Source organism: Macaca nemestrina, chromosome 4 (assembly GCF_043159975.1).
Source record: "Macaca nemestrina isolate mMacNem1 chromosome 4, mMacNem.hap1, whole genome shotgun sequence".
NCBI lineage: Eukaryota > Metazoa > Chordata > Mammalia > Primates > Cercopithecidae > Macaca > Macaca nemestrina.
In genome coordinates, this window is record NC_092128.1 from 142,498,448 (window position 1) to 142,515,532 (window position 17,085).

At 41.7% G+C, this 17,085-nt stretch overlaps 2 protein-coding genes across 7 annotated transcripts in view; one reads left to right on the forward strand and one right to left on the reverse strand.

Moving 5' to 3' along the window:
• LOC105466317 (vitamin K epoxide reductase complex subunit 1 like 1) overlaps positions 1-13,569 on the forward strand; it is an 82,629-nt gene extending 69,060 nt beyond the window's left edge. Inside the window, exons 2-3 of the mRNA XM_071095293.1 lie at positions 3,978-4,087; positions 9,435-13,569. Coding sequence (XP_070951394.1) covers positions 3,978-4,087; positions 9,435-9,661 — 337 coding nt within the window. The 3' untranslated portion in view covers positions 9,662-13,569. The remainder of the gene's footprint in view (positions 1-3,977; positions 4,088-9,434) is intronic.
• The window catches only part of LOC112423955 (beta-glucuronidase), a 30,445-nt gene continuing 20,577 nt past the window's right edge, over positions 7,218-17,085 (reverse strand). For 3 of the 6 annotated variants that reach the window (XM_071095281.1, XM_071095285.1, XM_071095287.1), the window contains one exon: positions 15,701-16,051. In XM_071095281.1, coding sequence (XP_070951382.1) covers positions 15,885-16,051 — 167 coding nt within the window. In that variant the 3' untranslated portion in view covers positions 15,701-15,884. Of the gene's footprint in view, positions 11,807-13,561; positions 13,776-13,897; positions 14,038-15,700; positions 16,052-17,085 lie in introns of those variants that run through there. The other 3 variants (XM_071095284.1, XM_071095282.1, XM_071095283.1) reach the window with 3 other exon arrangements.

The following is a 17,085-nucleotide window of genomic DNA, read 5'->3' on the forward strand; positions in this document are numbered from 1 at the left end:
ATCGCCGGAGCTCGGGAGTTCGAGACCAGCCTGGGCAACATGATGAAACCTCATCTCTACCAAAAATACAAAAATTAGCCAGGCATGGTGATGGATGCCTGTGGTCCAAGCTACTCAAGATTCTGAGGAGGAATATTGCTTGAGACTGGGAAGTGGAGGTTGCAGTGAGCCCAGATCTCACCACTGCACTCCAACATGATTGACAGAGTGAGACGCCATCTCAAGAAAAAAAAAAAAAAAGCTACATTCTGGCTTACCGTATTAGAAAGTCAAAAGATAATATTTAGGGCTGGGTACAGTGGCTCATGCCTGTAATCCTAGCACTTTGGGAGGCCAAGGCGTACAGATGACCTGAGGTCAGGAGTTCAAGATCAGCCTAGCCAACATGGTGAAAACCCATTTCTACTGAAAATACAAAAATTAGCTGGGCGTGGTGGCGGGTGCCAGTAATCCCAGCTACTTAAAAGGCTGAGGCAGGAGAAGCACTTGAATCCAGGAGGTGAAGGTTGCATTGAGCCAAGGTTGCGCTGCTACACGCCAGCGTGGGCAATAGAGCGAGACTGTCTCAAAATGAAAAAAAGAAAGAAAGAAAGAAAGAAATAGCAACGTAAACATATTATTTAGAAATGTGGAAGTAAATAAGAGTGAAATCATGCCTGTAATCCCAGCACTTTGGGAGGCCGAGGCGGGCAGATCATGAGGTCAGGAGATCGAGACCATCCTGGCTAACACGGTGAAACCCCCTGTCTCTACTAAAAATACAGAAAATTAGCTGGGCATGGTGGTGTGCGCCTGTAGTCCCAGCTACTCAGGAGGCTGAGGCAGGAGAATGGCCTGAACCTGGGAGGCGGAGCTTGCAGTGAACCGAGATTGCGCCACTGCACTCCAGCCTAGGCAACAGGAGTGAGACTCCATCTCAAAAAAAGCAAAAAAAAAAAAAAAAAAAAAAAAAAGTGAAAACAGTTAACAGACATCAAAGTGGATGCCTCTGGGGATGAGAACTGAGCTTGGGGAGGGCTAGAGGAGGGAACATCTCTGTATTAGAAGGCTTTGATGTTCTTTTATTTTGAAACCTTATGCATGTATAACTTTGATAATATATTCATTTGTGGATGCCACATTGTTTTCAAGGAAAATACCCATGTGATCTTACATGAATAATCAGGCATAGACCAATGCTTTGAATATATAAAAATTCTGTTTAGCCATGATCATTTTGGCAGTATGCCACTTATTTCTGTTGCCAAAGGCAGTGATTGAAATTTGAATTCCTGCCTGGGATGAGTAGGGCTCAGAGGTTTGATTGCATGTAGTTTCCCCCTGGCCGTACGCCGGTCCCCAGCAGTTTGTTCTTTATGCCACAGCAAAGAGTAATCATAAATAAGCTTATCTCACTCTCCGGTTTGAAAGCTACTGAACGTCTTTCATTGCAATTAGAATAAAATTCAAACTCTTTGGCACGGCCTACACACAAGGCCCTAAATAATGTAAATGATTGGACTCACACCTAGTTCTCCTGTCACTCTCCTCAATCACCATGCCCCAGCCTCGATGACCTTCCTTGGCACACCCACAGCTCATTCCTACCTCAAGGCCTTTGACTTGCCATTGCTCATGAGACTGACTGCTTACCATCACTCAGGATCTCATTTAAAACTTAATTCCTGAAAAAGGTCCTTCCTGACCATCGAGCTAGAGGAGCTTCCTGCACCCCTTCTCTTACCACAGCTGTGGATCTCCAAGTGTGGTCTTCAGACCAGAAGCGTCAGTATCACCTGCAAGCTTTTCATTTTGGGTTGTTTTCTCTGGAAACGCAGACTCTTAGGCCCCACCACAGATGCACTGAAGGAAAAGCTTACATTTTAACCAGACCCCAAAGTGATTGCGCTTTTAAAATTTCGGAAGCACTGATCTAGAGGTTCCCCTTCTAATTTTCCTGTATATCTGTTACCAGGTGTGTCCATTTCTGCAGGTAACCTGGCGTTTGTTTACCTGTTTATTTCTTCCCTAAATAGAATTTAAGGTCCACAAGGGCAGCACCTTGTCTGGCTCGTTCACTTCTGCATCCCCAGCACCTAGCACCAGTGCACACAGTACATGCCCAATAAGTATTTAGATGAGTGAAAGAAGAAATGAATATAATGGAAATTATTTTATGTTCTTTGAAATGTATAACTGAAGGCTGGGTGTGGTAGCTCAGCCTGTAATCCCAGCACTTTGGGAGGCAACGTGAGAGGATTGCTTGAGCCCAGTACTTTGAGACTGGCCTTGGTACATGGCAAAGCTGCAACTCCACAAAAAATACAAAAAAAAAAAAAAAAAAAGTTGAGTGTTGTATAGTCTCAGCTACTTTGGGAGGCTGAGGCAGGAGAATCACTTGAACCTGGGAGGTCTAGGCTGCAGTGAGTCCTGATTGTAACTGCACTGTAGCCTGGGCAACAGAGAAACATCCTGTCTCAAAACAAACAAACAAACAAAAAAAGGATTGTATAATTTTACAATAAAAATAAAAATATTCATGGCTTTCACTTGTTTGTAAAATCGGGGTGATTTTTCTCTCCCAACATCACTGTTATGCAGGGGTTTCATTCTCTATCTTGGGCATTGAGTGCCATTAAATTATTGTAGCCCATGAAGAACCACGTATTTATCCTTGCTTTGGGGCAGTTTGTCTTCAGAACCAAAGTTTAGATTTTATTTAGAGTGTTTCTCTACTGACTTAACACCATAACTGGTTATGTTTTTTAGTATTTAAGAAGCACTCTCATTCCATCGAGAGTTAACATTATCTTTAAAGGTTTTGTTATTCAAAATGAATGTTAGCTTGATATTTGTATCAAGTTTTATCAAATAAGTATTAACAATTTAAAAAAGAAAGTCAAGTTTTAAAAATGTTTAGTCAAATGCAAGATTTAAAGTTAAATTGCAAATAAAAACTGATAGGGCATATAATGTATCCAGTTTTTTACCTCTGATATAGGAGTCCAGGAAAGACCTACAGTTTCTGATATTATCCCGTTTTTTTTTTTTTTTTTTTTTGAAATAGAGTTTTCTCTTGTTGCCCAGGCTGGAATGCAGTGGTGCAATCTCGGCTCTGCTCCCCGGGTTCAAGAGATTCTTCTGCCTCAACCTCCCATTTAGCTGGGATTACAGGTGCACGCCACCATGCCCAGCTAATTTTTTGTGTTTTGAGTACAGACAGGGGTTTCACCATGTTGGCAAGCCTGGTCTCAAAATCTTGACCTCGTGATCTGCCTGCCTCGGCCTCCCAAAGTGCTGGGATTACAGGCGTGAGCCACCATGCCCAGCCCTACATTTAAAAAATACATTCCCAGTGTATTGCTTAATGCATATCCTGGTGAAATTTGTGAAGAAACAACTTTTCAATCTGTATTCTCTGAGTGAATTAATAGCACCCCTTACATCTATGGCTTTCAACCGGGGGCAGTTGTGTCCCGGCGGACATTTGGCAATGGCTGTGACTGTGTTTTTGGTAGTCACACCTGGGGTGGAGGAGTACTAGCAGCATCTAGTTGGGGGAGCCCCAGGGTACTGTTAGTTATGTAATACACAGAACACTCCCCAGCACAAAGAATTATGTAGCCCAAAATGTCAGTGGTCCACTGTTAAGAGACCCTGGCTTAAGCAGAGAGAAGTCTCCTTCTGCAAATACTAATGCCACTGGAAAATGAATACTTTGCCCTACCTTTTGGAAAAGAGAATACATAGAAATTGGCAACTGAGAGATTCAGATGGGTATACTGGCACTTTTAGATAGGTTCATTTTAGATGATTATTTTTAATCAGAAATCTAGTGACTGGCCTCCCTCTTTGGGGTAAATCACTCTCAACACAGGACATTTAAGACATTTGACAGCTTAGTTGATTTTAGAATTGGATAACGTTCTCAAATAATTTTACATTTTTTAAAATAGGGAAATTCCAATATAGGGTTACCGGTTTTCCTTATTTTACAGATGGGGTCGAGGATTTGGTCTTTTGGGTTCCATTTTTGGAAAGGATGGTGTATTAAACCAGCCAAACAGTGTCTTTGGACTTATATTTTATATACTACAGTTATTACTTGGTAAGTATTTATCAATACAAAAATAAGTTTGTTATATTCCGTTTAGTACTTTGTGTCTTTGCGCTGAAGTGTCTTGATGTTAAATAAAAGCATGTGTTATTTATAGAGCCACTAGCATGTACAACATCTTTGTATTGTGAAAACTTGATTCGCTAAGATTTTATTATATTAATGTTGAATTTATGTCACTTGCTGTTTAATCATGGAGAGCTGTATCTCATGATGTCCAGAAAAACCAGTCCCATTCCAGAAATTATCACTCCCATCTTCCCTGTAAATGTGTTTCCTAGTTTTATAGACTCTGTAGCCTTTGTAAAGATATCATATATTAAGGGGACATTAATGAGAAACCATATTCATAATCCCATGACCTTTACATATCCACTATTCCTACAGTCTTCTGCTTTTAAGAATAATTTTGGGGCCGGGCGCAATGGCTCATGCCTGTAATCCCAGCACTTTGGGAGGCCAAGGTGGGCAGATTACTTGAGGTTGGGAGTTCGAGACCAGCCTGGCCAACATGGTGAAAGTCTGTATCTACTAAAATTACAAAATTAGCCGGGTGTGGTGGTGCATACCTGTAATCCCAGCTACTCGTGAGGCTGAGGCCGGAGATTCACTCGAACCCAGGAGACGGAGGTTGCAGTGAGCTGAGATCGCGCCATTGCACTCCAGCCTGGGCAACAAGAGCGAAACTCTGTCTCACAAAAAATAAATAAATAAATAATAATAATTTGGGGCCAAGTGCAGTGACTCACACCTGTAATCCTAGCTCTTTGGGAGGCCGAGAAGGGTAGATCACTTGAGCCCAGGAGCAACGTGGCGAGACTCTGTCTCTACAGAAAATAAAAAAATTAGCCAGGTTGTGGTGGCACACACCTGTAGTCCCCGCTACTTGAAAGTCTGAGGTGAGAGAATCACTTGAGCCCAAGAGATGGAGGTTGCAGGCAGCCGAGATCACACCACTGCACTCCAGCCTGGGGGACAGACCAAGACCTGTCTCAAAAACTAATAATAATTTGATGTGAACTGTGTTTCAACATAGTGTTGTTTATCCTGTTATTGTTAACATCTAGGTTTCACACCTTTGACTTCTAAATAATGCTGCACTGATCAGCTTTGTTTAAAGACCTCCCACTCCTTCCTTAATCTCCACAAAATAAATTTCCAGGCATAGGATCAAAAAACACAGATATTTTCTATTTTAATCGGTGTTACCAAGTTGCTTTCCCTCAGTTCTTTGGTTTCCCTGAAGCTCTAGCAGTCTTTATTTTTAAGGTGTGTTTTGTAAAATTTCTTTTTTTTTTTTAGTCATAATGATAATCTTCACCAGGAAAAATTGCTGATAGTTACACATTAGTACCTATTTAAATTTTACTCTTTTTAATTTCCTTTTATTGTCCATTTAGATATTGGATCCCAATAATAGTACGTTTTTATTGTGTTACAAACATTTAACGCATTCTTTATCTTTTTTTGTTAGTGTTACGAATTTATATTTTATTAAGTTTTTATACTTTCAGAGTTAAATCCATCCATTGTTACCTTTGCATTTTATTTGTCTTCTTTTTTATAGATCTTGTTGCATACCAATGCTTTTGTATTTTAATTGTTAATATTCCATTATCTGTCAGCTCTTTTGATTTGGTTCATTAAAAATACATGTAACTCTTCTATCTGAAATTGATTTGTTATGAGGCAAATTATAAATCTAAGTCATTCTCAGTAGTTCTGTCGAGTTTGCCCAGTTCCATATCTGTGTATCTTGCAGAAGTTCAAAGATATGTGCGCACGGATATTCATAGCGGTACAGTGTGAAATAGCAAAAAAAAAAAAAAAAAAAAAAAAAGGAGTTAGCTTAGAAATACGTAATGGTTGAATAAATTAGAAAATAGTATGAAATACTATGTAGCCATTAAAGGAAAAAGGAGATCTATATTTATATCCTAGAAAGATAAATATACTATTTAGTGAAAAATGCAAATTTTGGTATAATATGTATAGGATGAACATGTTTGTATACATGCATGTAAATGCATAGAAGGGGGTCTGGTGGTTGGGCAGGAGGGAGAAATTTCACTGTATTCTGCATATTTCCATTTTGCTGGATTTCTAGAGAATAATATGAAATATAAGCCCAAATGCAAGGCGTTTTCCCTTAAAGGCAAAGAACCTAAGAAAAGCCTTTGACTAGATTAACTTTTGAAGATAGGGGTGCTACAGCCAAATTTCTTTTTATACCATTAATTTAATGCCATGCTGTATGCATATTTTAAATCATATGTATCATATGTGTTTTTTCATTCGCATTTTTTGACTTGCATTTGGATGCTTCACGTGCCTTCTAATGTTGGTGTCTTCATGTGAGGCACATTTGAACTAACCTAACAGTTTCCAGAGCAGGACATCTGTACTCACTTTTTTTTTTCTTTTTTATTATACTTTAAGTTCTAGGGTACATGTGCACAATGTGCAGGTTTGTTACATATGTATACATCTGTACTCCCTTCTAAGCTGTTTGAGATACAGCATTTTTAATTTAATTTTTTCATTGGTAATCCATTCACATGGTTCAAAACTTTTAAAAAAGGACCAGGCGCAGTGGCTCATGCCATTAATTCCAGCATTTTGGGAGGCCAACATGGGTGAATCACAAGGTCAGGAGTTCAAGACCAGCCTGGCCAACATGGTGAAACCCTGTCTCTGCTAAAAATACAAAAATTAGCCGGGTGTGCTGCCACGCACCTGTAATCCCAGCTACTTGGGAGGCTGAGGCAGGAGAATTGCTTGAACCCGGAAGGCGGAGGTTGCAGTGAGCTAACATCGTGCCACTACACTCCAACCTGGGCAACAGAGCAAGACTCCTTCAGGAAAAAAAAATAAAAATATATAAAATGTTACACAAAGAAAAATCTGTCCTACCGCTTCTCTTTTTCCCTGGTTTCCACTGCTCCTCAGCCCCAACTGGTAGCTTGTTATTGTTTTAGAGTTTCTTTTTGCATATACGAGAAAGTACACATACACAATCTTAATTTTCCTCCTTTTTAAAATATAAAAGGCAGATGCTATACCCACTGTTCTACAGCTTGCATTTTCTTTTCTTTTTTTGCTTGATGGATATATCATGGGGATTTTTCCATATCAGTTTATTAAATGTCTTCATTCTTTTTTACAGCTGCAGAATAATCCATTGCATAATTGTACCATCATTTGTTTAGAGTTACAGCACATTTTAAATTCCATTGGGAATTTTACCCTGAGCCACAAGTACCTAGTTGCATTACGGTAGTATTTAACGGACAGCTGGTATTTATACACTATTCTAGTGCTTTAACCCTGCATTATCTCAGCTCATTTAATTGTCCAGCAGTCTTGGGAAGTAAGCATGATTGTTATCCCAATTTTACAGTTGAGAAAAGAGAGGCATGGAGGAAGAAATAACTTGCCCGTCTCATTTTGAAATTAACTTTCTTAGATAAAATTGTGACCGCATTAATTTTGAAATGTTAGTTGTTTAGCATAGGTGAAGTCAGCAAACTTTTTCAGTAAAGGGCCTGGCAGAAAATTGACTTTGCCAGTTGCTGCAGCCATTCAACTCTGTCTTCTAGTGTGAAAGCAGTCACAGACATTACATAAATGAATGAGCATGGCTGAGTGCCAATAAAACTTTATTTACTAAAGCAGGTAGCTGGCCAGATTTGCTAGTCCCTGCAGTAATTCAGCAGCACCTTAGTCTTTTGAAGTGCCCTATGAAAGCATCTAGTTCCCGTGGCTGTGGCCGAGCCAGCCCAGCCAGCCCATAGGCGTCTTCTTGTTGCTTTTCTTTTTGCCAACAGGCACCGGGATTTCGGCTCTTTAATTGACTTCTTTAAACCTGCTCCCACCGGTTATTTTGTTCCTCTTTCTGTTATCCTTATCCATGAGTCATTGGGTAGGAGGGCCGTTTAACATGCTCTGCCTTCTCTGTCCTTGAAAATAAATGCACATATTCTCCATACTGTTGGCCACAGGAAACTAAAAACAATACATGTGAAGATAGAGTCCAGAATTCAGGTACCCTTTTTTTTTTTTTTTTTTTAAATGAGACAAGAGTCTTACTCTGTTGTCCAGGCTGGAGTGCAGTGGCGCAATCTCATCTCACTGCAACCTCCGCCTCCTGGGTTCAAGTAATTCTTGTGCCTCAGCCTCCCTTGTAGCTGGGGTTGCAAGCGTGCAATACCATGCCAATTTTTTTTTTTTTTTTTGGTATTTTTTAGTAGAGGGGGGTTTAACCATGTTGACCAGGCTGGTCTCAAACTCCTGACCTCAAATGATCTGCCTGCCTCGGCCTCCCAAAGTGCTAAGATTACAGGCATGAGCCACTGCGCCTGGCTTTAGGTGCCTTTTTGTACTGAGAGTCTGGGTTTAGCACACATGTCCACCATTTTTCTTGATCGGGTTTGGCCCACATACAGCCAATGAGCTAACTGTGGTTTCCCTTATCCACCAGGGTGATCCCTTCCTGAAATGTTTAGCAAGAGTTTTTCTCTCCTCAGCAGCTTGTTGGTGAAGTCACCTCTCATTGTGGATTTTTAATCAATCTGATCTAAACATGGAAAAGCAAATTTTACTTTCCACAGATGGGGAGGCTGTAGTGAAAACCAGAGAAGGTTCTCACCAAATGTGTGCAGCTCGGTTTAGGAAAAGGCTGCGGTCCTCATGTCCCTTTATTCATTTGGTGTCTTGGGGCTGTTGATGTTACAAGTCAGCTTCATTGCTTAATGTGATTGTGAGACTGCATGTTTGCTTTGTGTGCATATTTTCAACTAGGTTAGTTTATGAAATTAGTAACATTTCACCGAAAGATTGAGAAATCAAAAACATTGCAGCTATAAAACTGGCATTTGGCCGGGTATGGTGGCCCACACCTGTAATCCTAGCACTTTGGGAGGCTGAGGCGGGAGGATCACCTGAGGTCAGGAGTTGGAGACCAGCCTGGCCAACAAAAAATTAGCCGGGCATGGTGGCACATGCCTGTGATCCTGGCTACTTTGGAGGCTGAGGCAGGAGAATTGCTTAAACCCGGGAGGTAGACATTGCAGTGAGGTGAGATTGTATCACTGCACTCCAGCCTGGGCAATACAGTGAAACCCCATCTCAAAATCCTGAAAAGCTAGCATTTGATCTGCAGAGTCCACCTGTATAATTTTAATGAAACAGACCAGTATTTCTGTTTTCAATTTTCAGAGTTTGGCAGGAAGATCAGTATTCAAACACTGCAGCAAGTCACACAGTGTTAGTCCTTGTCACTCAGAAAGCCTCTCTGCAGCTCCAAGGCCTGATTGAGCCCGCGTCTCTTCTCTTACAGGCATGACAGCAAGCGCGGTGGCAGCTTTGATCCTCATGACGTCCTCCATCATGTCGGTCGTGGGGTCCCTGTACCTGGCCTACATTCTGTACTTTGTGCTGAAGGAGTTCTGCATCATCTGCGTCGTCACGTACGTGCTGAACTTCCTTCTTCTCATTATCAACTACAAACGACTAGTTTACTTGAACGAGGCCTGGAAGCGGCAGCTGCAGCCCAAGCAGGACTGACGCCCGACGGACTCTGCCCTGACAGTCTCAAGCCCCTTTTCCATTCAGTTTATTTTGCAGCAGGTTTTTATTATTATTATTATTCACAACAGACACTGTCCCTAAGAATCTCAAACTGATTTTTTAAAATCCTGTAAATTAGAAGGGGCCCTCGCTATTTTCTGTGTCAATCTTCATTTTAAATATGGATACAAAAAGGATACGCCGAGCCAATCAAAGACAAGCTTTAACTTTACTTTGAAGATGTTTCTGAAATGATAAAATGTAGCCCTAGCCCCCTGCCCTCAATTGTAAAGTCAGCAACCATTGCTAGTAATTCTTTAATGTGCATAAATTCAATTTCAGGTATAACAAATGTGATCATGACATGAAAATATTTTAGAATAGATACTGTATTAAATATTGCCATGTTTACAATATGTAATATGTTTTTAGCTGATGGATTTAAACATGTAGATTCAACTAGAATCCATTATGTGATATTTGTAAATAAAGGTAGAAATATTAGATCCATTTCTGCAGAACTTACTGTACAGTTTAGTTGGAGTGTAGCATTGAAGAACTGTCAGCTGAGCGTTGACTGAGGAGATAGTGAAAATAGCCTATACACACCATCTTGTGGAAAGTACTGGCAGCTGTGGGTGCAGCAAATAATAGGGTGAAAAAAATAATAATAGGGTGGTTGGTTCCCTTTCATCTCCCTCTTCTGAAAGGAAGAAACTGAATTGGAACGTTCAAGTCCTGTTTGTGTCCAGTCATAAAACTGGACCAATTGTTAACCTTACAGAATGAGTTATGTGGCCAGACCTTCAAGTCCAAGGCCTTCAGGACACCAAGGATGGGAAAATGGGTATTTTTTCTTTGGAGAAAAGCTGGAAATATAAGCCTGGCATTATTAGGTAAAGATTCTTCCACCAGTTGAATTTTCATGCAGATATTTTTCCTTAACGTTGGTGCCAGTCAACCAAACAGTATTATGATGGAAAAGACCAGTCTAAGCCCCGTCGCTCCAGCGTGGGAGCCAGTGTTCTTGCTCACTGTTTCTGCACTAACCACTCGGATGTCTAATTTAGTTGTTTTGCAGTCAAATACTGGATTTGTAACCTTCAGGGCTGACATGCTGCGCAGTTTGCTTCATCGGGAGAATAGGAACAGGTAGACACATCTCAAGGCTAAATCTGGTCGTGTCGCCACTGCTCTCATAATGACACACATGCAGTAAGAAGAATTTTGGAAGGGGATTCAAGTAAACCCAAATGAAATTGTGACAGGACGTTTGTATGGTTAACATCTGATATCAGAATGTTAAAAGTGCCTTCTGTCTTAAATCTCAAACCAAATATTTTGTGTGTTGACCTTGGGCAGAAGTGTCCTGCCCTCCCGTCTTCACCGTCAGGTAGAAAACCCGCACTCTGCAGAAGGGTCCTGTGTGATCATTTCACTCCTCCGGTTGGGAAGCAGCAGTAATGTTTTTGCTTCCAATCTGATTAATCATTTTATGTTAAAAACAGTCAATGAGACCAGTACCTCTTGAGTGCTTTATTTGCCTTCTCTTTGAAGGGAGGGGACAGGCTCTGCTCTGTAAACTCAAATGTGTAGGGTCAGCAACAATTCTGTAGCTTCCACTGACTCAGAATTAATGCAACGTAGGTCTTCTGGCCCGAGGCAGGTATCAAGCTTGAATTGTAATGAACTTTTCACCAGTTTCAACCAGTTTCTTAAAAGATAGCTTAACTCAAGATTTCATCAAGACTTGTGTTTTCCCATGAATGTGACTCTTTCAATGGCTGTTGGAGTATGGATGTACTGTTCTTGTATTCTGAAGTAGTTAAAGAACTCTAGAAAGCACTGATTGGCCGTCTGGTGCCTATGGAGAAAGAAGTCCTCACGTTTGAGGGCTGTACAGCGAGGCCGTCTTATAGCAGCGCGTCCAGCTCTACCAAGGCAGTCCTCTGGTTCTTTTCTCTAAGCTACAGTGGAAATGGCCTAATGGTTAAAACTGTGGTACACATTACACCGGTTGTGCTAAACAAGTTCCTCGTGTCCCAGGATCCAATGGTTTTTCATCCTATTTTGTATCAATCAGCAGAGTATAGTTAAAGCTTGTCTTGATGTTGCATTCTTGCAAATGTCTTCAACTCTTACCTGAGAAAACATGGGAAAATGGTCAGCCAGACCCTTTCAGTTTTTCCTTTGCTTTTCTAAGGCTCGGGGAAACCACTGTTTCAGTTGTATAAAATTTTTTTTGCCACATTCTTATGGCCCAGTTGAATTAATACCTTTTTTCCTCATTGAGAGAGGAACACGTACTGCCTGTCATAACAGCATTGTAATGCCAGTGTCTCAGTAAGTAACAGAACCCTGGTGGTATTAATTGGGTGTTTTTTGCCCTGGAGAATTCAGATTCCCTTCTATACCTTCTATTCTGCCCAGAAGAGGGGGGAATCACCAGTGTTATAAAATTAGAAGATTATTTTGCCCTATTTACTGAATATTTGAACACTGCAGCATTACTAGCCACCAGTGTTAAAGGACAGATGAGGGGAAACATTTGTTTTTAGCAGTAATTCCATGATTCATCTTTTTTAAGTAATTTGTTCCAAATGAAGCCATTTATTGACTTGATGCTCACAAATATCATTTGAAGAAAGACGAATTGGGGTTAGATGATAAATTCTAGGGAATCTGGGTGATTTGGAGGATTTCATTTGGTTTTGCATTACAGCTAGTTGCTCTCAGTAAAAGTAAATTTCTGGTGAAATAACTCAGGGTTAACTGGCTGTGTGCCCAGAATCACTGTTCCTTTACACATGTGTCCTCTCCTTAAATTCATTACTTTCAAATGATGTTCAAAGCATTGACTGTTTTCATTCAAAGAGGACCAAGACTACAGTGAAATTAAAACTATTTGCTGGCCAGGCATGGTGGCTCACACCTGTAATCCCAGCACCTTGGGAGGCCGACGCAGGTGGATCACCTGAGGTCAGAAGTTCAAGACCAGTTGACCAACATAGTGGAACTCTATCGCTACTAAAAATACAAAAGTTAGTTGGGCATGGTGGCAGGCACCTGTAATGCCAGCTACTCCGGAGGCTGAGGCAGGAGAATTGCTTGAACCCGGTAGGCGGAGTTTGCAGTGAGCCATGATTGTGCCATTGCACTCCAGCCTGGGCAATGAGTGAAACTCTGTCTCAAATAAAAAGTAAATAAAAACTATTTGTTGACTATTGTTTTTCATTTAGTTTTTGAAAAGACTATTGGCAAAAGGCAAAAGTGGAGTTATCTTCAGCAGTTTCTTCGTAACTTAGATTGGTACCAAGAGTGACAGGAGATCTTGTCTTGAAAATCAGTATTAGATGCCAACAAGGAGACCCTCTGTGACTTCTGGTAACCTATTTGGGGAGACGAGCTAATGACCTATGATACAGTTTCTGTCTTCATGTCTTTTCCTCCAACACACAAGCATTGGTGAAACATTTCAGACACCTCAGGCAGCACTTACGGTTTCTAATTGTGACAACTACCCTTCCATCAAACAAAAAAGGCAAGGGTGGGAGCCCCAGCTACTTGGCTAAACATTTTTTTACTACAAATTCACCTAGAAAAGGTGAAATGTTTTGTTATAAAACTGTATTAGGCATGACCTAAGTATTAGGTGTATGATCTGTCTAGAATGTTCCATGAGAAAGATTTCTTACTAGTGCTTTAAGCTCCAGAGTAAACATTCATTTAAAATGGAGTTCAGTGGGCAGGTTTCCCCTTTAATCTAGATAGAAATACTCTTTATCAGAGATTTAAGGCGCCGTTTTGCTAACTGATAAATAAAACCAAATGTAAATATGTAAGAATGTTTATTTGTTGCACATAACTTTTTTGGTATAAAATAAATGTAGAAGTTACCTGTGGAAGTTGTGCTCCTATTATTCTTAAACTGCAGGGTTGCATTCCAAAAAAAGCTGAAACGAGGTCTTTTTAGACTCGGTAGGAGCCTTATATTCTTGAAGTCAATACTGTAACCTCATTTCTAAGGTATACAGGGTTGATTCTTTTTCTCTTAAATCATACGTAACTTGCAGAAGATTCAGAGTCCTCAGACCTCTAGATCTTGGAATTCCTGTGGGTTTATGATATATGTGATTGTCAAGAATTAATGATAAAATGTGTCACTGCCTACTGTTCTGTGAACACTCAGAATGTATTAATGAGCTGTTTTTCCATAGTTTTACTTTAGCTTACCTTGAATACTCCATGTATAATCCTCTAAAAAGGTAGCATCGGCAAGAAAGATGAATCCGTTGGAAATACAGCTGAGCTATCCTTCATGGACTAGAACAAGCGTGTTCTGTGCTGGAGCTTAAGACCTGTGGAAAGGGGCACTGCCCCCACCGGGCGCAATGGCTCATGCCTGTAATCCCAGCACTCTGGGAGGCAGAGGTGGGTGGATCACTTGAGGTCAGGAGTTCAAGACCAGCCTGGCCAATATGGTGAAAGCCTGTCTCTACTAAAAACCCAAAAAAACTAGACAGGATTGTGGCGTGTGCCTGTAATCCCAGCTATTCAGGAGGCTGAGGCAGAAGAATTGCTTGAACCCGGGAGGAGGTTGCAGTGAGACAAGATCATGCCACTGCACTGCAGCCTGGGCAACAGAAGAAGACTCCATCTCAAAAAAAAAAAGAACTACCCCTAATTTGTAAACCATTTAGATGTGTCTACTACATTTAACTTTTCTTAATGTTTGTCAACTTTTATTCATTATACCTTGACATACTGGAACACAAAACTTGATTCCTTTGAAAACTAAAGAGAGGTTGATTAAAAATATACAAGCCCTAGATTCTTAATTGGAACTGACTACACTCTCATTTTTTAAAAATGGACTGACGATGCCTAATAAAACCAGGCGAAATTAACTTTATTCTTTCTTTCATGGAGCTTGCACAGGAAAGCTAAAAAGGAGGGTCTGTGTGGAGACAGAGGGCTCAACCACAAGAGAGGGGGAAATCAAGTTCTATAGCAAGAACCATACTGGAGGCCGGGCACGGTGGCTCATGCCTGTAATCCCAGCACTTGGGGAGGCTAAGGCGAGCGGATCATCTGAGGTCAGGAGTTCAAGACCAGCCTGGCCAACATGGCAAAACCCTGTCTCTACTAAAAATATTTTTAAAAATTTAGCTGGGAGTGGTGGCAGTTGCCTGTAGTTCCAGCTACTTCGGAGGCTGAGGCAGGAGAATTGCTTGAACCCCGGAGGTGAAGGTCGCAGTGAGCCGAGGTTGCACCACTGCACTCCAGCCTGGCCGACAGAGCAAGACTGTCTCAAAACAAACAAAACTGTATTGGTTTACTGTCTTTCAACTGACTGGACAGCAAAAGGAATATTTTTCCAAAGCATATACTTCAAATCAGAACTGATGCACCATCCTTGCCTTACCGGAGCCCGTGAAGAGAGGGAGGAGAGATTCCTTAAGGAAAGACTGTGCTCTGGGAGGGGATAGGTGGCGTCATTTCGGGGTGTAAAGCCATGGAATGCTGATTTGTAGGCAGAGTTGTTTAAGGAGGTCTTGTCACACTCAGTGGCATCCGTTATGATAAAGCCAATGGGCGTTTACACTCATCTGCCCATTTCTGTCAAGACCCTATGGCTGAGGTCAGAACGATGTCCTGGGAGAACCAGTTACCTCTAACCTTCCAGTTCAGACACTGCCAGCTTAACTATGTGGAAACTGGCTCACAGACCCTGCTAAGTGCTGCAGCATGACAGCGTTTCTATGAATTTTTGGTACATGTGGGACTTTAGCTCATCTGAGGAGTCGAACAGCAGCTGTGAAAGTCTTCTACTCACTCCCTGTTGAGGCTGGCCCGGTTTGCTACACAAACACGGCGGCCCTAGGACCATGGGGCTATTTCTGCAGATGCCCTCTGGAACCAGCTGCTCTGAACATGGTGGGGGTTTGGAGCAGCAGTTTCTCCAAAGTCCACACATAGTTAAGGCTCTGAAAACAGCGCGACGCACAGAAATGATTTCAGATGCTTTTCAGTAGCCACTTTCATGCCAACTCTTTATTTCCATACTAGAAAATCTTCTATTTCCACCTCTAGTGGTCCCTGCTAGCACAGATGAGCATAAAACCCAGGCCAGAAACGTTCTGGTCTGCCATGAACTTGTTCTGCTGCTGTAGGTCACCCTGACTCGGGGAGGAAGGGACACAGGTGGTGTCAGTCTTGCTCAAGTAAACGGGCTGTTTTCCAAACACTGTGACTTGGCTATTGAGTGGGGATACCTGGTTTCATTGGCAATCTTCCAGTATCTCTCTCGCAAAAGGAACGCTGCACTTTTTGGTTGTCTCTGCCGAGTGAAGACCCCCTTTTTATTCCCCAGCACTCTCGTCGGTGCTAAAAAAAACAAAAAAAAAGACACAAAGCGACTCAGATGACTTCTGATGGGTCAAGTTAGAACCACACTGGAGCCAAGGTAGGCACCACATAGAAATGTCTTGTTTTTTTTTCTTTTGAGATGATCTCACTGTCCCCCAGGCTGGAATGCGGAGACACAATCATAGCTCCCTGTGGCCTCAACCTCCTGGGCTCAGGCAATCCTCCGCCTCAGCCTCTCAAGCACCACCATGCCCGGCTAATTTTTTTTTTTTTTTTTTAAGTAAAGACAAGATCTCATTATGTTTCCCAGGCTGGTCTCAAACTACTGGGCTCAAGCAATCTGCCCTCCTCAGCCTCCCCAAAGTGCTGGGATTATAAGCACGAGCCACCATGTTCAGCCAAATGTCCTCTTATAGTTTCAGGATGCTTGCTGTGAAGTGACAATTTATGGGTTGAAATATTTAAATACCACTGCTCTGCCCAACACTCAGGTTTCCTGATGTGTTAATTCCTAGTTTTCTACTCTGTGAGGGGAAAAACCCAAAACAGCGGCTGGGTGTGGTGGCTCATGCCTGTAATCCCAGCGCTTTGGGAGGCTGAGGCAGGTGGATCACCTGAGGTCAGGAGTTCGAGACCAGCCTGGCCAACGTGAGGAAACCCCGTCTCTATTAAAAATAAAAAAATTGATCGGGCACAGTGGCTCATGCCTGTGTAATCCCAGCACTTTGGGAGGCCAATGCAGGCAGATCACAAGGTCAGGAGTTCAAAACCAGCCTGGACAATATGGTGAAACCTCATCTCTACTAAAAATACAAAAATTATCCGGGCATGGTGGTGGGTGCCTGTAGTCCCAGCTACTCAGGAGGCTGGAGCAGGAGAATTGCTTGAACCCAGGAGGCAGAAGTTGCAGTGAGCTGAGACCGTGCCACTGCACTCTAGCCTGGGAGACAGAGTGAGACTCCATCTCAAAAAAAAAAAAAAAAAAAAAAAAAAGCACCAAAAGTTTATCTTTTACTTGCAAAAATAAGGTTTACATGCTGGCTTCCCAGCTG